This window comes from Diadema antillarum, unplaced genomic scaffold (assembly GCF_040938485.1).
Source record: "Diadema antillarum isolate AM-2024a unplaced genomic scaffold, OU_Dant_1.0 scf00000087, whole genome shotgun sequence".
Taxonomy (NCBI): Eukaryota; Metazoa; Echinodermata; class Echinoidea; order Diadematoida; family Diadematidae; genus Diadema; species Diadema antillarum.
The window spans coordinates 2,159,054-2,182,142 of NW_027270976.1; the positions used below are offsets into that span (position 1 = coordinate 2,159,054).

Consider the following 23,089-nt stretch of genomic DNA (forward strand, 5'->3'; position numbering starts at 1 on the left):
TATCTGAAGGCAACCATAAATTTGAAAACTATACTCAATCATCCTAAATTAATCTGATGCATTACTTTAAGCAAGCTTCGGCGTAAATAACATAAATTACCTGTAAATGTCGATTAAACGCGAATACATCACATTGAGATATGCACACGCTGCTTGTCTTCTCACAGATAATAGGTGATTATATTTTTGTTTGCCTTTATTTTCAAAGGAAGAGACGTAAATTTTCATAAAGGGTAGCGTGTAGAATAAAGTTTCAAAGTGCTTTGCACATGATAGAACTTTTTGATACTAGAAGCATTTCTCAGTTGAAGAACTGAACAAGATTACTCGCCTTATCTATGTTGCAATTTTCTCAAAATTCTAAGGCCTATACTCGTAGCGGTATAGGATGGTGAAACAGCCCTCTTTGTTTAGCTTGTAAAAGACTACATGTTCATGTAGATTTTCTATATAGGTCATAGGTTCTAGTTGTTTACAACTTGGAGTTTTGTTATTGTATAGGCGTCAATTTTTAAAACATTTTGTTTGATTGTTTTTCTCTTTTCATTTAGTGCCTTTACTCTCATCTTTTATATCTTTGTGTCATAATGTATGAGCTACAAGAACTGTATATGAGTCTATTTATAAGCCTACTGTAATTTATATTCCATGTTTGTATTCTCATACTCGAGAGGGGTCGAAAGAAACGTTAAAATTCTACATATACCATTCTACTCATAGAATTTACTTTTCGTTTCTCATGTATATCGTAGGCACAATATACATTATCATATATTTCTTTTTTTTGGGGGGGGGGGGGGGGGGGGGAGGGGGAGAAGCAAGTAGGGTTTGAGAATAGAAAGTGGATGTGAAGTGAGATTCAGTATATTGACCGATATCATATATTTATACCTTGTAGAATAAGAGATAAATGAATCTAGTATTTTGTATTTTACTGAAATATTTTTATAAGAATTCAAATATTAAAAAATACTAATATACGTAGTACACTGTATAAAAAAGTAGGGTAGGCCCACATCTCACTTCATGAAACACTTTGGACATAGTTCTTGTTAGTTGTTACGTTGACATGTCAAAATGTTCCCATTCACTGTGGGGAAAATGTACCATCAGCTGGTCTCTCTGATCCTCCGTGTATATAACTTTAAAAACTACTGTGTTCCCTTGCTATATTAAACATTATAGGCCTAAAACAAACTGTCCTTCCTGCCCTGTTTGACAAATTGCCCTTATTCATCTACGCAAATATGTAATTTCCTTCGTTAAAATAAGGGGGGAAACTCCATAAAGTCAATAGATATCAAATAGTCGACTCCATGAAATGAAAAACCTCGGACATGGTGACTGAATAATCTTCAATAGCAAGTAAATGTGTTTTTTTGCGAGCGTGTTTGAATCTTTGGAGTGGCCCTCTAGTTATTTTTTATGTAATGCAAATGATCGGTTCGACTCCGAGCAGCGTGATTTCCAGGGACCTCCGACGTGCTCAATGCATGTGTGTGAAAATAGCAGCGCCACAGCCTAACGTTAGTGCGAAACTATGGCGGTGGGTGTGTGAATACGGCCTGTACAATGTACCACGCATTGCCCATGATCATGATCCGTTTGCCTTTCCTTCCCTAGTACGTGCGGCGTGGCCGGCGGTTATGATTTTGTTCTCTGCATGCGAAGAGTTTGAGAAAGTCAGGAGGTTGACGTACCGGTAATCAAATGTATTGATTTCTTCGCTAGTTGTACAGCTGCAGTGTTCCAATATGGCTCAGACTGACCAGGAAAAGCGAAAGCAGATCAGCGTTCGCGGTATTGCTGGAATCGAAGACGTTTCCAACTTCAAGAAGAGCTTTAATCGCCACCTTCATTACACCCTTGTGAAGGACCGAAATGTGGCAACGCAACGCGACTACTACATTGCCCTGGCCCACTCCGTGCGTGATCACTTGGTCGGTCGCTGGATTCGCACTCAGCAGTATTACTATGAAACGGATCCCAAGGTATTTTACTTGCTTACAGATGTTTTATGTCATGAGAATCATAAAAAAATGAAACTTTTTGTTGGTAGAATAGTGCATGTTTTACGAAAGGATGCTGGCAGGCCGGAAGACTAGACTCGAGTGGAATTGGCATACATTAGCTACAAAACAATGTAGGGTCAGTGATAGTGCCAGTGGTAGTGCCAGTGCCATAAACACCCACCCATGCCATAGCATAGCAATACTATGTGGATCAGGAAGGGAACCAACAATGTTTTGTCGATGGCTAGTCACATTAAATTTCTTCAAACATGTGAAATGAAGATCTAGTTCTGCAAACACATGATTACATGTAGGTCACATGACTGTGTACTACTATTGGTTAGTATTGTTTAACTTGCACTTGATCAAGAAACACATTCACAATCACACTAGTCACTGCCTGTGACTCTGAGGCCAAGGTCAATGTGATGGGCATGTTTGATGGGTAATCATGCAATTATGTGCAGGGGCAGTATGTTATCGGTACCTAAATTCGTGTATAGTCTACATGCCAAAGTAGTATCCCATGAACCACCACACAGTGAGAGTACATGTACATATAGCTGGCCAGCTTGTAGTTGTATTGATGCTATTAAAGCCTTTAACCCTACACTAACTATTACTAGTCCATAGGCATAGCCCTTGTTTTTACAGGGGCCAACAGGACAGGGGGTGCGCTGATGTTGGTGAAGCAGAGAGAGAAGTTGATTGTTTTGCTCTTGTTAAGAATGTGATGGATGACTGCTATGACTGCTGTTTTGAAAGTGTCCTTGTTTGTGATGTCTGTGACTGCTGATGGTAATGTGTTCCACTCTTTGATGATTCTTGGTAACAGGGAATGAATACTTGTAAGTTGTAGGAGTTTTTATATGTGGCAGTTGGGATGAAGGTTGAAACCCTAACCCTAACCCGGCCCTACCAGATTAGATTGATTGTGCTATCAAAGCCACGCTGCCTGTTAGATACTGAAATTCACATGCACTGCTCGACAAGGGTAATATTGCATACCGATTAATGGCAATAATAATATATAGACCCCTAAAGTGCATGATTGCTACTTGATAATTGACAGGGCATTGCACTAGTGATTCAAGATTGTGACATGTTTCCTCTGCATGAGCTTGTGAGTTAGCTGGTGATGCAGCCATGCAGTTTATGGTCACTGGTCACATAGAGGATTGTACAATGTAATTTACTGTAAAAGCTGTTACTTTTGTGGAAAGATACTTTCTTGATTTGATCGACACCAAGGCTATGGTAAGTGCGCTAATGCCCGTCTGTAAATTAAATGTGATCAAGATCAGATGGGTGGCAATGAATTTGTGTGCTGATATATTCATGGCTCAACAGAGATTTGCAAAATTAGTGAAAATTAAACCCTCTCGACAATGACAGCTTTTACAGTACTTTAAACCTCATGAGATGTGTTAGTTGCCATTGAGTCCAAGCAATGTAATAGGTTCCTAATGGTTTGAATCAATGTGTGTTGTTTGGATAAAAGCTAATTGAAATTGAATTCATTGAGCACTGCTTCCTTTGTTGCAGTTTCATGTGCACTATTTTTTTTCTTCTTTTTGGTAGTGTTGAGCTTTATCTGTGCTCCTTACATTGTATGAATGAACTGTAAAGGATATGCCAGAGAAAATAATTGGGTCTGAAATACATGTCCCTGATACATACATATCTTAGCTTGTGAGGAAACGAGCTTTGGAAGAATTTAACACAAGGGACTTACAAACTTCAGAAAGACACAAACTAGCACTGATGTGTTCAAGTTGAGGTCACTAACATGACAAAACTTGTTAGCAAATTCTTACTATGCCTCAGCACTATGTATAGCATGTTATGAGCTGTCTGATTACCTTTGCCACTTTTTCTACTTTGCCCAGGTCATGTGTTGTGTAAGTGTCTTTAGAACATACATGTAGATAAATGCTTGTAGTAAAAGCACTAGCAGAGAATATTTCTAAGGTCAAACTAGTCCAATGATCTGGAAATGTGACATACATATCATGCAGCATCCATTGCCATCGGAAATAACCATTTGTGGTTACCTAGGTCATAGATGCATATTTCTCATGTAAAGCGTACAGTGGCTGTACATTAAGCTCTTTGAGATTCTGAGGCTTTGAATATATATCTGCTGAAAGTTAGACTGATATACTATACGTTGTATGTGGTAAAGAGATCTTTATTTCATGTCATACAAAATTACAGTAAGTCAAGGTCACACCCTCAAAGGTCTTGGTTATCTACCCCCCCCCCCCTTCCTTTTTTATGCAAGATGACACTTTCTGTTATTTACAATGAAGCATTCATGTGCTACACAACAGTAATGTAGAATTCTCAACATTTGAATCAAGAACACTCTCTACACCAACATAGCTAAAGTCATTAGTTAGTCATTAAAGTTATGAGTCATTAGTGCTCATGTTTTGCCTTTCTTGAACATACAGTGTAAGTATGCACATCTCCCTTCATTGTGGCCTGAAATTTAAATCCAAAGTAGACAGGAAAACACGGAACAGGAGAATGATGAGAAAGTTGGAAGGGATATTGTTGGATGACCAACATGTAAGAGATGGAAATTCAGCTTCAGTGATGCACTTGCAAATCTGTGGATTGCAAAGGTGATGTCAGTAGTCATGCAGTCAAAGGTTTGGAGATCAATCAACTGGCTTCAAAATATTTAGTCATTTCTCATGAATATCAACAGATTTGCACTGTGTCCCTATGCAAAGAGATATTAATTCATGGGACACTCTGGGTCTTTGTGTGTTGATGTGTCCCTTGTTAACTTAAAGGGGATGGCTAGTAACTGATCAGTGGGAATCAGTGGGAATGCTGGAGGGTGATTGTTCCAATCCTTGTGGGATTCGTTTAAGAGTACATATTATATATATTGGTGTGTGAAAATTATTTGCTTCAGAATGGTCTCATATTCAAGTAATGTGCAGTTTAAATTGTTAACGGGCCGTTAACGATCGCCCCGTCACTGTACAAGCATGCTAACCTGGAAACATTAAACTGCACATTACTTGATTATGAGACCATTCCGAAGCAAATAATTTTCACACAGCAATAGATAAAAAGTATGTATGTTATTATAATGTACTCTTCAATGAATCCCACAAGGATTGGAACAATCAGCCCCTAGCAGTCCCACTGATTCCCACTGATCAGTTACTAGCCATCCCCTTTAAAGGCTGTCTACAGAGAGAGGATGAATTTGTGCAATCTGCATTATGCTGCTGAGACTGACTACCCATAATTGGACCATGTACATGTATGTACAGTATATTGCAAGATTAAATAATAAACATGCACTGCATCATAGTAATTTGGTCTTTGGGAATATAAGTAGTTCTGAAAGTACATTGCACTTCATTTAATAATTGAAAATGCATCCTCTCAAAGCTTCTGTGATTATTTTTCATGTCTGTATTATGTAAATAGAAAAAAATAATCTTTTGGACAATTCACAGATTGTTAAGGTATGACAGAACTTGTGAAATGTTGAAAACTTTAGTGGAATGATGAATAAATTAAGTGGACCTCCAAACTGTAAATTACTTCTAAATGTACAAGTTGTCGGCTGAGAATGATAAGGGCGTTAAGTTGCCACTAAACCCATAGTGTTCACGACCACTTAACGCCCTTCTCATTCTCAACAGACGAAGTGTACTTGAGACCACTGTGAACAATACTTTTTACTTATGTAACTATATACAGGCTTTTTATTTGTATGGTACTAACAATTACTTCGTGGAAGGATGTATTTTTGCCTGAGTACCATAATAAAACAGTTTTAAGGCAAAGTCTTTACTGGTTTTGAATTTGAAATAAAAACAAACACAGAATTGCAACATCAGTCCTGTGAAGTACAATGTAGCTTGGCTGGCAAGAGTCTTTTCATACTACATACTCAAGTTACTTGCATAAATTTACATCCTTATCTTTCAAACTAGGCTAAATGTGATGTTTTTGTTCTCCTGCATTAAAGGTGCTGGAGACATTCAGATGCTGTAGTCTGTTAAGAAACTAAACCTATTTGTTTGTTTGTTTATTTATTTTCCATTTCACATTAAAAATAAAACCACACAGAAAACTTTAAGATAATAAAAAGTTTTGATACCTCAAAAGTTTCCTTGAATTTCCTTGTCTTAGTTTGTGTTTCAGGTTAAAGTACCTTTCATATAACTAACACTGAGACTTACTCGCCCCAAAGTGCTCTCATGTCTTAGTAATCATGCAATTAACTGCGACCAGCAGCCCCATACGCATAGCGACCAGCAGTCCCATACGCATAGCGTAATCGGGCTTCGCATTGTAGCATTCAGGATCATGACAGATTTAGTATCGCAGGATAAATGTCAACTTAAAATCCCAAAAATTCTTCAATTCGAAGACTTACCAACTAAGGTGACGTACTGAAAACAGGCTTCGGGCAACGTTTGGTTCTGCCTATAGTCCCTTTCTGTTCGAATTGATGACTGAATGTGACTCAGTCTAGAGGACCTTGGGAGAGCTACCATACACTGAATACTACAGCCAGTGCATGCGAACACACCACATGCGCACAAATTTCAAATCCATCAACGGATAAGATGTTTGTGTGCGCATGCGCTGGCCGTAGTAGTCAGTGTAGTAGCTCTCCCAAGGTCCTCTCGACCGAGTCACATTCAGTCATCAATTCGAAAAGAAAGGGACTATTGGCAGAACCAAGCGTTGTTCGAAGCCTGTTTTCAATACTTCAGCTTAATTGGTAAGTCTTCAAATCGAAGAAATTTTTGGATTTTAAGTTGCCATTTACCCGCGATACTAATTCTGTCATGATCCTGAACGCTACAATGCGAAGCCCCATTACGCTATGTGTATGGGGCTGCTGGTCGCAGTTAGCTATGCGTACAATGGGCTGCACGCTGCTTGTCGCAGTCAGTGGTTTCGTACAATATTTATCGACGCCGTACGGCGACGGCTCTGGTACAAAACCATTATTGCATGATTACTAAGACATGAGAGCACTTTTGGGCGAGTAATTCTCACGGACAACGTACTTTAACGTGAAACACAAACCAAGACAAGGAAATTCAGGGAAACTTTTGAGGTACCAAAACTTTTTATTATCTTTAAATCATACAATGTACATGAATAATCTAAGATTACCAAGTGGATGGATTGCCCATTTCAGATTCATTATTAGAATAATTCTGTTCTTCCATGGGGTCCAATAAACATAAGTATTGAAAATTGTAATACATGTAGTTTGTATTCAAACATGCACATGGATAATGTATACTTCATCCCCCTCATGACTAAAAAAAAAGCTGAGAATGATGAGAAGCATAGTCTTGGATTAATTTTTGAATCAAATAATAAGACTACAAGTATGTTAAAAGATTTCTTATTCTGGCACCATTTTGACACTTCTAAAGGAAATTAATAGGGAAGACAGGCATACATTGTACCAAAGTGATCATGCAGTGACATCTCCTTGTCAATGTTAAGGATATTTGTTTTTTCTTGTAATGATATAAGAATTAGATCATTACGTTTTATTTTTATTTTTGATCTTAACAGAAATGTTGCTTTGATGTTAAATGTAGAAAAGTCAGGCTGTCTGTATCAGCTTTGTACAATAAATCACCTTTAGAAATATATTATTTTATATTTAAAATATTTAGAAACATAATGTATACTGTAGAACGAGGAATGCTTGTGTCATTTTAATTTTGCAAATTTTGTGAGAGCCAAGTTTCGCGAAATTAAAATGCATGCTAAAGATCTTGTCTACACTACATGGATTGAATGTTAGAGACAACTCGCAAAAATATCATGCTGTGAATATTTCTAAGGCTGTTGACTCCCATTCGCAAAAATTTCATACGGCGAAAATATTGTGTTTTACAGTATTTGTCATTGACTATAAAGCATTGTGAAGGATTTTGAAACAGTATGTCAGCAGAATACGTATGTGCACAGATACATTGTATTTTCATGAATAAGGAGGCCACAGACATGTTCACATCTTCTTTTTTGACATTGACCTACAAATTGTAATGGCCTGTCTGTTTGTGATATTTTCACATAAATTGTTGTTAAATTGGCAGCTCAACAGTGATTCGCAAAATTCATGAAAATTAAACCCTTGCGAAAATAACAGCTTGTACAGTATTCATCTATTATCATGCTTGATTTCTTTTTTGCAGCAGCTGCAGGGTGCATACAGCTGTACGTTAGTATGTAGGGGAGTCTCACTGGACATTAAAAAAGATTGTTCTCATGCTTGCCTGATGGAGTATTGGGCAAGAGCCCCTTCACTGGCCTATTACCCATTCACTTCACTTACACCTGTCAGTCAATTTCAGTTTCCTTTTTCCATAGCAAGCAAATTCATTTTCAGCAATGACCATGACAAGAAACACAATTTATGCTGTTAATCATGGTTTCATTGCTCATCATGTTGCTGTAGAAGACAGTAAAATTCAATGTAATGCAGTATGAAATGCCCTCTGGAAACCAGAGTATGTGATCACATTTGAATCAATTGACTCTATAATTTTCACATTGGTCTGCAAAATTAGAGTGATCACTTCATGTCATGCTAGGCTATAGTAAGACATTCTTAAGTTTTCTGAAGAGTTAATCAAGTGGACTTATTCCTACAAGATGTTCTGTACAGTGATGTACAATGTGTAGTGGCAATCCAATCATGATGAAGTAGCAAACCCTACATAGTCTGTGTTATGACCCTTCGTGCCAAACTCATTACAATTACACGGTGCTCGGGTTACGTGTGGACGGTAGAGCACCAAATGGCAGCCGCCATCTGATGTCTCATCGCTGCTTTCATCAATACCCCATTCAGGGGATGTATGGGAGCCATCACAGTGTATGATCCCAACACACATGCAACAGTGTGCACGAGATTGACTGAAGTGTGATATTTATGGGTTGATTGAAGTTGTCAGATGAAATTGATGCCCAAGAGGAACAAGGATGTACCCTATGGTGGTACTTTATATGTATTGTCAGTTCACCATTTTTTTTTGCATATTAGTTTAAATACAAATTGCTGCTTCTATTTTCCAGGATATTCTAAATTTTGTACCATGCATTAATATGCTTTGTGCAAGAATAATTTCAAAAGGTGTCACCAAAGCAGCCATTATATTTCTTTGGAATAGATCTGTTTCAAATTCTAAGCAGGGCACAGGTTTAACATGACATATTTCTTAACCCATTTTAACTTTTACAATGAAGTCAAACAACAGAATTATGAAGAAAAGACATAGTATAAGTCAGAATGCTATCTGATCCAAATGACATGTACAGGAGTAACATACAGTACTTGTAGAAGTGCTCCTGGCTACAGTGTATCTGAGCATAAGCAGCATGCAGTCATCAATGTGATCAAGTGTTGATCAATGACTCACTACTCTGTGTCTTTCTCATTGGGGGGTGGGGGATCAACTTCAAATGTCTTCTATGAAATGTCATTAGTATGCCTTTATATCTCATTGCTGAGAATTTTGTGTTGTGCAAGAAATGCCAGAATTACAGATGTACATGTATAATGTTGAGGAAGAGTACGGTACACAATGCTGATACAGTACATGTAACATACAACATTAAGCCTTTTCAGTCCATTTAAAACCATGATGTATGTGATCTAAGCTTTTCATTGATTTGTCAAATCTTGTGTTGATAATGTTAGAAAATATGCCATCTCTCTAGTGAACTTTTCTGAAGATATTGATATATCATTTGCCTAGAAATAAATGTATACATGTATCTTTCATGTGCGATAAGTGCCTTTTTTGTGTGTGTGCATGTAATATTGCAATTTGTATGACTGTACGAGCTTAGATTTTCTGTGAACAGATATTTTTGTGAATTGCTCCTTGTCAGACTTGGCAAGCATTTTCACTTTGGTAACGAGAGTCTTTACACAAATGGGCATCAGGGACCCAACCCCCAACTTTAGAGAATCTGAAAAAACACAAAAGGAAAAAAAAGGAAAAAAGAAACTTCTACAAAACCAGAAATACTCTGGGCAAATACGTATGACTATCCCAGGGTGGTCCACAAGGGGTTTGAGCATGTTGCTGCAACATTGAATTCTTGTGCAACATCCTCAAAAGCCAGCAACATGCTGTGCAACGTTGTCAAGAATTGATGACATGCTCAAAATAAAATGTAATCAAACGTGTGAAAAACATGTGCAAAACTCGAGAAACATCAAATTACAGTCTGTACTTGGAAAAAATTGTGCGCACAACATGAGACAGAACATTGAATGAATCTAGGCAGCACAACAGGAAATGAATTGCAGAATATTACAACATGATGATACAAGTACTAGTTGCCAGGTGTTATCCATAGGTGCCATGTTACAAACCTGAGGATTAATGAGATGTGTAAATGAAGCAGGGAGTTCAGTGACAAATATACCAGCAGAATAACATTCATATTTGTTTGTCTTTGTTTCAGCGTGTTTACTACCTCTCGCTGGAGTACTATATTGGACGTACCTTGACCAACACCATGGTCAACCTGGACATTCAAAGTCAGTGTGACGAAGCCCTCTATCAGGTGTGTAGTCTGTGGTCACAGTCAGTGCACATTTTTCATTTGAATGAGAATAGTCTTTGTGTGTTTGTGTATGTTTTGTTTATTTTTCATGGTACATACATGTATTATTGATGACGGTCGTAGTGCCAAACCCCTAATTGCCTGCAGGGCGAAACCAAAAATTCAATACACACTAGGTTCGACTGGCATTTGATTTTCTAGATCTGTGCAAATTAACAAGTATAGTGCCTTATGTGTGTGTACTGCATGCATCAGATTAATGTGTATGCCAGATTTAAATGTATTCGCTTTGAGAGCGGAGTTTAGACTTGCTACAAGGCATTTGATGATAAATTATATAGCTGTGATTTTAAAGCCTCTCCAGCAGATTTTGCATTGAAATTTTGAGACAAACAACAGAATTTAATTTTTTTTTTTTTTTTTGGAAAGCTCAACCTGGTCTTTATTGTGTAGACCATCAAAAAAGAAAAAAAGAAAATAAGAGCTCAAGGACTGTGTTCAGTAGAAGATGCCATTCGGGATTTGTGTTGGAGACTAGAAGATTTCTGTTCATGCACCAAAATAATATGATTTTAGCATCAATACCGAGTCGTTACAGAAACTTTCTTCTCAAAATGTGAACAGTATCATATTCTCTTTGTCATTCAGAGGATCTACAATGTATGTTACATTGTTCAAGAAGCATTAAAATGATTGTCTGAACTACAGTGCATGGGCTTTAATGAGAGATGTTGAAAAGTACCATCTTCACTCCACCAACTGTCCTAGATGATCCTGTCTCCTTTGACCTTTCTCCAGATGTCAGCTACATTAATAATGATGCATGTTAACGAGAGCTTGTCATCCACCACATACAATGTACCTCACTTCATGAACTCTGTGTCTCATTCTGACATTCTCAAACAAGAGCTGTATCATTGTTAGAGAAGCTGTCTTACATGTACATGTAAGCAAGCATCCATTTTTCATTTTACATTATTATCTTTAAAAGATCTTTGATCTTTGAGGTTGGTTTCGTGAAATAATGGTTTTTGAAAATAGGCAATGCATAAATGCAACATTTGTTGGTCTGACTGCCCAACAAAATTTGCCAAAGACTAAAATGCACCTTCTTGGTACACGATGTACATTATGTATGTCATTTTGGAATATGGTGCACCGTGTATGTCAAATCAACATGTGTCTTCAAAGTTTTCCAAGTATCAAGATGAATCACAGTCAACAGCCATATGATGGACAAGTTTTGATGACAACATTAATGACTTGCACACTGTTTCATACAAAATGGCATAATGTGCCATTATCTGAATTTTATGAATGCAATGCTTTGTTCCACCAACTTATAGACAAAGTTTGAAAATTAGCAGTATTTCAGCAGTGAAAACCGTTTTTGTGAATATAGAGTGAAGTCAGAAAAACAGGATAACGGCAGTTTCATTTAAAGTCACATACAATGTGTGAAATAAGGAAGTTATGGAATCTTAACGTGCTAATATAATAGTGATATTGCTTTATACAGCCATGATACAAGCACAACAGAACAGGGAATAGTCATATCAACTCACAATGCTCCCATTGCTTCGTAAACCTTCCCCATATGAGAAAAATCTTGCTTTTGGTCAATAATTTGGCAATTGTGACCTCTCTCCTCTAGGATCTATAGCCATGTATTGTTGCCAGGTTATGACAAGACTGCATCGAGATTAGATGTGATACAGTGTATGAGGGACACAACTGATTTTTTTTTTTTTTTTTTCAGGGGATCATTAAAGATATACAATTTAGTGAAAATCTATAAAAGATACATAATGAGAGATTTGTGAACAATCATCACATTTTGCATTGTTTCTGGGTGGTTGCTACTAATATCAGTGTTAAGTGAATGCCTGGTACATATTTTGTAAAAACTTGCAAAACTTCCTTCCATGTAATTCCATATCTTTTGTATTTAGGTCTGATTATGATGAGACCTTGACTGTATTCTTGGTGTTTGATTTTACTCTAGACTTTATAGCTAATTAAAACATGATATACACAGTATAGAATTTGCCCTGTAAATCTAGCCATCTTGCTGTAGCAAAATATACAAAAGTGATTTTAAATGATGATTTATTGCAACTTACTGTACATGCAATTTGAGATGGTTCATTAAGTTCTGAAAATATGTACATAATTTGTAGCTTGTTGAGATGATGCGCAAATACATTGTACGGTACTCTTGCTGGTAGCCTATTGAAATACACTGCGTGCAGTAAATAGCTTTGTGCTGGCTTCAGTGTTAACTTTATGTTGAAAATATTGAAATTGTTTGGCAATGAAATTCTAGAAGTTTCAAGGAAATAAATACTGTGTGTTGCCATTACCTCATGCACTGACTTCAAATCATCAAAACTGATTGAAATCTAGGCCAATAGTGGTTTAGATGTAAACACTTAGATGTAAACATTTAGATGTAAACAGATGGTTACCTACTGTGTGAAAGTACATTGTGAATGTAATCCCTAAAAGAAAGTAAAAAAGAGTTTCAGCTGTTTTTGACAAAAAGGTACAATTGTACATCAAACTGCTTAGAATTATGTTGATCATGGTATCAAGGAAATGTACAGTTTTATCTGTCTTCAGCAGCTGAGAAATGTGTGGAGGTGTGCTGTGACACATACTAGTACATAATTTTGTATGTGGCTTTTGATACGGTACACTGAAGCCAGCCCGGCTTCCCTGGATAGGGAATTTGGGGGCGGGTGTTGCTGTATGCTCTGCCAGTATGTATGGGGCAGGCCTTCTCTCAAGTTATTTCCTTGTGGGCACACACACATACACACAGATAGTACAAGGAGGCGTTGATCTAGTTTTTGTGTGTATGCAAGAGGATGTAGTGCATATCACTTTCAGATTGAGGTTTGGGATCCATGTACATAGAAGCAGGTCAACGTCTGTCCTTTGCTTTGCTGCTGAACGAAGGCATTCCTCCCAATTAACATCCAACTGTCATCATAATGTCTTATACATCGTACATGAACATAAATTCAACGTTCTACAGCCGTCATACTGTTAAGTTGTAACACTTCTTCATTGTACGGCTGTGTTAGAATATATTTTAGTCAGTAGAGATCTGCTTTTTACCAGGAGAATTCATGACATTGTGTATTGTACACGCAGAATATTTCACAAGGGTTTTATTGTTGCAAATTTTGCGAGTCAGGTGCTTTTTGCAAATTTAAAGACACACGAAAATATTCACTCTGATCCTGATGTGAATATGACTTGCACACATGTATTTTTTACTCAGTACTGTACTCCATGATTACAAATTTAACCACTCACAATGTTGTCGGAAGTCCCGATTCCCGAAAAATTAGACTCGCTAAATACATGGCGTGTATATTCATTGTAAAGAGTAGGGTGTTTAACCCAGTGAAGTGATCTTGCCTCACATCCAAATGGACTCCATGGAAGACCAGCTTACAGATGTAGGATAGCTGGATATGGGCTATCCAGCCATCTTCTCAGATGGAAAATGAACAAACAAACAAACATACAGTATTCTAGTATGGAGATTAGAAATGACAAAAAATGCCAGTTGAATCAAATCTCTTCACAGGGCATCTCCTAATGTAGCCATGAAATACTAATACAGCCAAAAATATACAGCAGTTCTACGGCATGTACAATGTATCTTCAGGGTGGGTTATCATTTTACATTGTATATTCTTTGGCAAATGCTATCTAAGATGCATGCAGATGATGGCTGATATACAGTAGGAAACAAGTTATGACCAAGGAAGTGATATATGTAAAGTCACACAAATGATTTGAAAGTAACCTACAGCCTGTAACATTGCACACATGTTTTTATTTTCACTCCTGCAGCCGTTTAATGTAGCCATTTATATCCTGAAGTGTATTATTAAATCAAGAAACTTGTTAAAATTTTTAGTAGGCTGACTCCTATACAATCATACATTTTCATTACTAACAGAGTGACTGCAAACAAACATTAACCATTGTTTTTTTTCCATTAAATGATATAGAAATATACTTTAAATTATTTTGAGATTCACATTCATGTACACTCGCTCAATGTTGTAGGTTAGAGTGAATGTTTGGATTCTGGAATCATTAGGCTTTTACTGGTGATGTGTTCTTGCTGCATAGGTATAGGTTTCAAATGTGAAATTTCTGTGAGATGAGGCTTGCATTCTTTTACTTTTGTAGGTTAGTGTGAATATACTACAATGTAGGTAATCTATTTTCTGTGGCAATGATGCTCAAATTCTTGTATGTTTGTAGGTAAGTACGTGTATATACGATTTTTGTGATGATCAAGCCTATAGTCTGTTTTATTTTATTTTATTTTGTGTGTGTGTGTGTGTGTTTGTCAATTGGTCTAAAGTGATTTTTGTTGTGATATGGCATTGATTTTTCTTTATGTGTGCATGCACAACCTGTAGGTTGGTGTGAATATAAACATTTTCCTGTTTTGTGGCAATGCTCATATTTGAATATGTTTATCTGTAGGTTGGTCTGAACATTGAGGAGCTGGAAGAGATAGAGGAGGATGCTGGCCTGGGAAACGGTGGTCTGGGCAGATTGGCAGGTAACCAGGCAGTCCTTGGCTCCTAACAGCATCCTGAGAACAGATCAAATCAAATCTGTGTATCACGAAACCCTTTCTGAGACTGCACATTTGGCTCATCATGCTCTAGTGAGGCACATGAGTAGGAAGGGGTGAAATGACAGTGAGCTGTGGTTCATAGCTTTTCTGTCTGTCACATAGATATTTCATTCCAATGTAGCTGGTTGATTCATTTGCTGAGTCTTGTCTTGATGTGTGTTTTTTTTTCTTCTGAAGGCTATGCTAAATATGCTCTATAAAATGTGGTTGTGGAATTCTGTAGTGTTTTCAGTATTGGTTGGTGCATTCGCATTGACAATGAAATGCCCTGGGGTGGTATTCTGAGACTGTTTTATCTCTGTTGTAAGTCTGTTGTAACAAATCGGTATTCTGAACACCGTTTTATCTCTGTTGTAACTTCTGTTGTAACTTGTGTTTTATCTTGCGCACTCTTTGCCTGCGCATACCATTGTCTTAGGGTATGCGCACGCGCGTAACAGTGGGCGCAAACCTGAACACCCATTAGATTACACGGTATTCTGAAAACTGTTTTATCTTCTGTTGTAAGTCATGCCCCGTGCAAATTTATGCTTCTGAGATAAAACAGGGCGGAAGGTGTTTTAACTCCGTTGTAACTTTCGCTCTAACTTATGTTAGATAGTGAGATAATTCCTTAACTCAATATTGTGGTATGCGAGTTCAAAATAAAAAAGATATAGGCCTACAAAAAATAAAAACAATTTATGTACAGAAAGGCAAAAGATAGCAGTCTGACAAAATGTAAACTCATTCCACAATACAAAATTTGGAAACAGTAACATTGCAGGTACATACGCGTAGCATAATTATGCACATAGATGAAAACACAAACACATGAACAGAAAGGTTACCGGCACCGTCGGCAGTTTGTTTTAAGCAATATTCATTTCAAAAATATCTTTCAAAATATCAAACCGTTTTTTATATGATTTCACTATCTTCACGAATAAGAAATCATTATCAGTACCTTGGGTGTTTCAAAAATATTTATTGCTGGGGATGGCGCGAATCCTGAGAAAAGTATTAGAAGTCTAAGGTTCCATGATGGAACTTGACGTGATATTGATCTCCAAGAGATATCTTGTGAAGATAGTGACAACAACAACAATGATAATAATAATAATAATAACAATAATAATAACATGGCATTGCAAGGACTTAACTTAATTTAGAAGCGTCAAGTTCCCCACAAACCATGAAATTTGGGTTCCTCTTATGAATGCCAGATATCTTCTTATTTTTTAAACAAAATTTCAAATAAAAAGACTCAATCTGAGATAGCTTTGCGAATCCCCTACCGCACCAACTATACGTCAAAACCGGTATAAAGAAGGCATAATGATCAAGCTTCTGTTGTAACTTTATTTCATCTCTGGCTCTCTTTACCTGCGCATGTCATTGTCCTATTTGTGCGCACGCCAGAGAATGAGCGCTTGTTAAAACGCGTAGAGTTAAGCATGGCGCATTTGACCAAGGGAGCAATCTTATTGGTTGAAATGTCTTAGATTCTACTTCTAACAATATTTCCTATTGGATATGATTATTGCGATGGGCGTGGTTATCATGACTTACAACACCGTTAAAACAGTTTTCAGAATACCGATTTACAACTGTTTTCGCGGTGTTGTAACTCACAGACTTACAACACAAGTTACAACACAAGTTACAACAGAGATAAAACGGTGTTCAGAATACCACCCCTGGTATTTCACATATTTGTAATGTCAATGCAAATATACCACAAAAATTATAACAGTATTTTGGGTGGCAATTCAAACTTCATATATGTGAGATTTGAGTGTGAATTGTGTCATGATATACCAGTAACTGTACATATTAAAATGTATTTCCTTTACCTATAGTTGATAAACACAGTTACTGTGCTTACCAGAAGTACCATAGTATTACATGATTGAAAATGGTACCACTTGAATTATTGCGGTATCTATTATGGTCATATTTCGCCAGTGAAATTGGTACCAAAAAATTACCATGGTATTTGATATCACGGTACTTTTAGTGTGAGTGCACCTGATGTTGATGTCTTTGGCTGAAAAGAAAAAAAAAAACAACTTCCATGGCTAGAACATAATTTTCTGCCTCATCTTGGCTCTTCTGTTTAATTGCTTTCTGTGGCCATGTCATGGTACATTTTTGTTAATGAGAGAGCAGATATATATATGACAACATGGTGTCAATACCTTGAAATAATTTCTTGAAATTTGCAGGCTAGTTGTCTCACACTCAGTCATACTTAAACTTTTGCAGCTGAGTGGAAGTCTGCATAGTTGCTCTCTGGTATTTTCTCCTGATGTGTTGTGTAAATATCTACATGCAGCTCATGTAGGGTGAATCCCAGTGTTTGTGCCTGGCTTTATTTTGTTTTGAGAAATATCATTGATTATAATTTAAGATAATGTACAGATCTTGTGATGTTTATGGGCTGATTTTTTTCTCTGCAGCTTGTTTCCTGGACTCCATGGCGACGCTTGGCCTGGCAGCATATGGATATGGTATACGTTACGACTATGGTATCTTTACCCAGAAAATCCAAGATGGAAAACAGGTAGGCTGACTGTTTCATGATTGCCATGTGGGAATAGGGAGAATCTTTGCTTCCTCTGCAACCTGTGGTGAAATATCATAACAGCAAATTCTTATTTTTAATAGATGATAAATAAATCCACTTCAGTGTTTTTGCTCTGTTTATGATTTATCAATCCTAGTAAGCAAAGTGATTGAAAATTATCTTGTTACACAGTCAGTTCCTGTTTGTCATCAATTTAGGTGGACACAATAAAAAAAAAATATCAGCCAGAATTCTAAGACGTGCATAAAGTATAGTAAAATATTTGGAAGTGATTATTTGCAGAGTCATTAACCTGCATAGCAAAGTGATGATATCAAAGTGATTTCTTGAAGTTACATAGTATGTATGATGTGAATGTATATGGTGACTCAGCAAAGCTGTGTTGAGTGGATTCTAAACAAAGTCGTGAAAATGCAAAATCACTGTTTCTTTTCAAGGTATTGAATAATGTTCCATTGAAATACAAGGTTTAGACCAATGACTCTGCAGTTAAAGGTCCTGTTTACCTTTTGGGAGCAGTGATTTAAAAAATGTTCAACATATCACATTTGATGCATATATGTAGGTCTGTTGTGTCACAAAACATCCTACCATATACAATTTTCACGATAAAGCCTAAAATATAAGGATATAATCGGTATTTTTCTCAATAAACCATAACTGTAGACGGTTTAGTCTGGAAACATTTCTATTAAAACTGTTGTTCACATTTAACAACATCTAACATTGACTGTACGGATTCAAATGTTTACAGTGACTGTTTCTATCCGTCATTCACATTTTATAACTATTTTAAAGCACTAATGCTGGGTTTTTGTTTCATTTGCAAATGGTAAATTGGATTATCCCAAGTGAAAATGGTCCTTGTTGATCCTTGTCATGTATGTGAAGCATGTACTGGCGTGGAGTGTATTCATACACGTATGTAATGTACAAGAGAAAAGAAAATGATTTTCATCATCATTTATGATGATAAAGACAGAATCAACAGAGAGCCATATTGAATGAACGTGAAATGATATTTGTCTGTAACATCAGTAAACCTATGTCAACAGATAATGGTGTTCAAAAAGAACATCTAGGCTGAGACACAGTGTCCATAAGTCAGCACACAGAGTTAAAAGTCCGTGTACACATTTTTTTTTTTTTTGGGCTGTTTGGTTTTCTGAATGAAATTTATGGTTAAAGGGATGGTATAGTATCGATGGAGATGAGAATTTGGCTTTTAACTTTTTGTGAGATAGTAACCAAGAAACCACTTATGGAATAGTACAGACCATACCATTCTTAGAGGAATTCAAGGTTTATTTGATGAAAATCGGTTATGGAATGACTGAGACATTCAAAACAAAGAATAAAACAAAGCGATTGTAATAAAAAGTGGGTCCCACCTTTTATTAGGATTGCTCTGTTTTGGATATCTCAGCCATTTCAAAACCAGTTTTCATCAAATAAATGTTGAATTCCTCTTGGAATTACATGTTCTTTCATAATTTCATAAAAGATTTCTCATTATCTCACCAAAAATGTTAGAAACCTCAAGCTAGATCTCAACCAAAACTCTACAGTCCCTTTAAGGAGAGTATTCACAGTAAACAAGTGGATGCTTCTTGAGATTATTTGTGGCTTGTGCAGATTACTGATATGATTCATTAGTTATACCCCCGCCAAACGAAGTTTGAAGGGGGTATATAGGAATCAGCGGACGGTCGGGCGGTCGGTCGGGCGGTCGGTCGGGCGGTCGGTCGGGCGGTCGGGCGGTTGGTCCGTTGCAAATCTTGCGTCGCGAACTACTTCCTCAGTTTTCAAGTATAACTAATGAATCATATCAGTAATCTGCACAAGCCACAAATAATCTCAAGAAGCATCCACTTGTTTACTGTGAATACTCTCCTTAAAGGGACTGTAGAGTTTTGGTTGAGATCTAGCTTGAGGTTTTCATATTAATGGCGGAAGATCAAGGAAAGATCTTGTGGATTGAACTACTTCCTCAGTTTTTGACAAAAGCTTATGAAATGTGGCACACACAATAGTCTTTGTGGGAAGATGTGCAAGACATATTTTTCGGACGTGTCGGAAGCTGCGTTGCCATGGTAACGGCATTTAGATGGCAGAAGATCAAGGAAAGATCATTCCTTGGGTAAGACTGTCGTCACAGGGCGGGGGTATTAATCACCTTCAGTGATATTTCTAGTTAGGTTTAAACATTGATGATATATTTAATCTGTAAATCAATCAACAAAGCTTTTCAAAAAGTGGAAGAGAGATACGCTTGATGTATGGGCTCTAACTTCCATAGATCTAACAGTGGTAATCTAGAAAATGAGAAATAACAACTGAAAGCCTCTTAATTATGTTCTGATGTGTTTTTGTGATATTTTCATGAACATTGCATTTGAGTATTAATGTTATAATATAGCATCATCATTGCAATTATTATTTGTGTGGTGTTATCATCAGTGTTTTATTGTGTTCTCATCACTATCACTGTATGAAACTTTATGTGATATTGCATATTTAGTTTTCTTTGATACATGATAGACCTAAGTGTGTCTGTTTGCAGAAGGTATTTAATGCTTGCCCCATGCATACATCATTCTAGATGTCAATCTCTCAAATCTTGCCTCATTTCTCGCATCTTTGTGTAGGTTGAGGAGCCAGATGACTGGCTAAGGTTTGGAAACCCGTGGGATAAAGCTCGGCCTGAGTACACCATCCCAGTCAACTTCTACGGACACACTGAAAACAAGGATGGAAAGGTCAATTGGGTTGATACAAAGGTCAGTAGCATATAGATTGACCACAAGCAGTGCCCCCCCCCCCCCCACCCCACCCCTTACTCAGGAATTGTCCAAAGAACTTTCCTCCCCTGGCAACCAGTGGCATGCACCTGGAATCACCGCAATCTTTATATCATGTAATACGATTTTCTGTTTGTATTCCATGTCCGCTTGTATTGTATGTTGAATTGCCGAATGAATAATAATGATAATAATAATGATAATAATAATGATAATAATAATGATGATGATGATGATCATGATCATGATCATCATGATCATCATCATCATCATTATTGTTATTATTATTAGTCCGAAAGGGCTACAGCTGTAATTGAAAGAAAGTAAAAATGAAGTTCAGAATAGACTCATTGTCATGTTATCAGGTGAATTTTACTTCATGTGTATGCTAGTTGGCCTTCCAAGAGCCACTCTGAAGTGAAATGTGTTGGAAATTTGGAGTGTTTTGGAGTATTTTCAAGTCTTTGCAAGTATACATGTAGTTACAGTATTTGCAAGTCTGTTTCCCTACCACTTGGCATGTAGGGAGAGAAGCTTTGTGCTGTTTTTAGAATATGAAGAGGAAAATAGATACAGGGAAGCATTCTCACCATTTAATCTTTCCAGTTCAGCTTTCTGTAACATACTGTAAAACATGATATATTCGCGGCATGAAATTTTCGTGAATTGGAGCCGACAGCCTTTTTCGTGGCATGAAATTTTCACAAATTGCTACTAGCATTCAATGCATGTAGTGTAGCCAAAAGCGTTCGTGTGCATTTTAATTTCGCGAATTTTGGCGCTCGCGAAATTCGCGAAATTAAAATGTACGCGAAAATTCCTCGTTTTACAGTAGTGAAGCTTAGACATCATGTGAAAGAAACATGTGTACCTTTATTTAGGTATAGAATTTCAAGTAAGCAAACCATTGTTATTCGCAGGAGTATTTGCGAAAAGCTTATGTATGTAGAAATGTGAAAAGTATATTATGTTTGATGAATATTGTTTGCCTGTGTACAATGTTTGTTTAGGTTGTCTTTGCCATGCCGTATGACAGCCCCATCCCAGGCTACAAGAACAACACAGTGAACACCATGAGACTGTGGTCGGCCAAGTCCAAGAATAGCTTTGACCTCACTTTCTGTGAGTTGATTCATCCTTTAACCAGTCAGTTCTTTCATGTAGTGCTTTCATAACTATTGACCCCAATAAACTCCCTACCAATTTGGTGATTTATATATAAACAATGCCAAACTTGTTGTGGAGCAAAAGGCCTTCTTGTTATCACTATTGACACAGACAAATTTGTGAAATGTTATATCCTGCGTGAAAACCACAACTACTAGACTTACAATACCTGCCGATTGTGCCCAAAGTAAATGAGGTTTGTGTTACTTTGAAGTAGCAAGAATTGTGTAAATAGCGTACGTATCATTCCTTAAAGGCATAATTTACCATTTGCAGTTGAAACAAAAACCCAGCTCCCATACTTCAAACTAGTTCTAAAATGTGAGTTAGGGATAGAAACAACCAATTTAGAAATTTGAATCAGTATAATTAATGTTAAGTATTGATACATATACAAAATGTGAACAATAGTTCACATATACCAAGTAATAATAAAAATGGTCCTAGACTAAACCGTCTACAGTTACATTTGTATGGTTTATTGAGAAAAATAGTGATATCTCCTTATATCTTAGGCTCTATTGCAAAATTTTTGCACTGTCGGGTGTTTTGTGATACAACTGACCTACACATATGCATCAGATATGGTATCTTGAACATTTTTAAATCACTGCTCCCAATGGTAAACAGTACCTTTAAGAGAGAATTTAAGTAAATATTAAGATAGTGACATGATATTGAATTGTATGGACTGAAGCATCAGAATTGTATTATTTCCCCAAATTTCATGCCCAGACATTTACATGATTCTAATTTTACAGTCAATGATGGAGACTATGTACAAGCTGTGTTGGATAGGAACACTGCAGAGAACATCACAAGGGTGCTGTACCCCAACGACAATGTAAGTATTCATGAATTCTCTCTTTTATCTACACTAGAACCAGTAGACAAGAGTTTACAGAGTGATTTTTCTTGCAGTTAAAAAAAAATAAATAAATGAATTAAAAAAGAGAAAGTTAAAAGTCCACCCAGGCTTGTTATCAATACTCTTTTCATAATTGTGAGTCTTATAATTATAAATGTATTTCTAACTGCATAAACTTCCTTGAAATTAATAATGTATTATCATCTCTGCATCGCCTTGAGATAAATGAAATAAGTTCACCCCTAACTGTACATTCTATCAGTTTGAACATAGATGCTGGTATTGGAAAAAGAAATACTAGACTTTTTCTATAAACACTTTACATTCTTACCACCAGAAAAAGTAACGTTTTACATTGTAAATGATTTATTGTTTCATTTGTAGTTGGTATTTTGATAAGTT

The 23,089-nt window shown here is 36.7% G+C and overlaps 1 protein-coding gene across 1 annotated transcript in view; it reads left to right on the top strand.

The window, feature by feature from the left end:
* The first annotated feature begins 1,622 nt into the window (after positions 1–1,622).
* The window catches only part of LOC139718062 (glycogen phosphorylase, brain form-like), a 34,266-nt gene continuing 12,799 nt past the window's right edge, over positions 1,623–23,089 (top strand). The window contains exons 1-7 of the mRNA XM_071629557.1: positions 1,623–1,991; positions 10,506–10,607; positions 15,126–15,204; positions 17,724–17,827; positions 20,500–20,631; positions 21,663–21,774; positions 22,581–22,663. Coding sequence (XP_071485658.1) covers positions 1,755–1,991; positions 10,506–10,607; positions 15,126–15,204; positions 17,724–17,827; positions 20,500–20,631; positions 21,663–21,774; positions 22,581–22,663 — 849 coding nt within the window. The 5' untranslated portion in view covers positions 1,623–1,754. The remainder of the gene's footprint in view (positions 1,992–10,505; positions 10,608–15,125; positions 15,205–17,723; positions 17,828–20,499; positions 20,632–21,662; positions 21,775–22,580; positions 22,664–23,089) is intronic.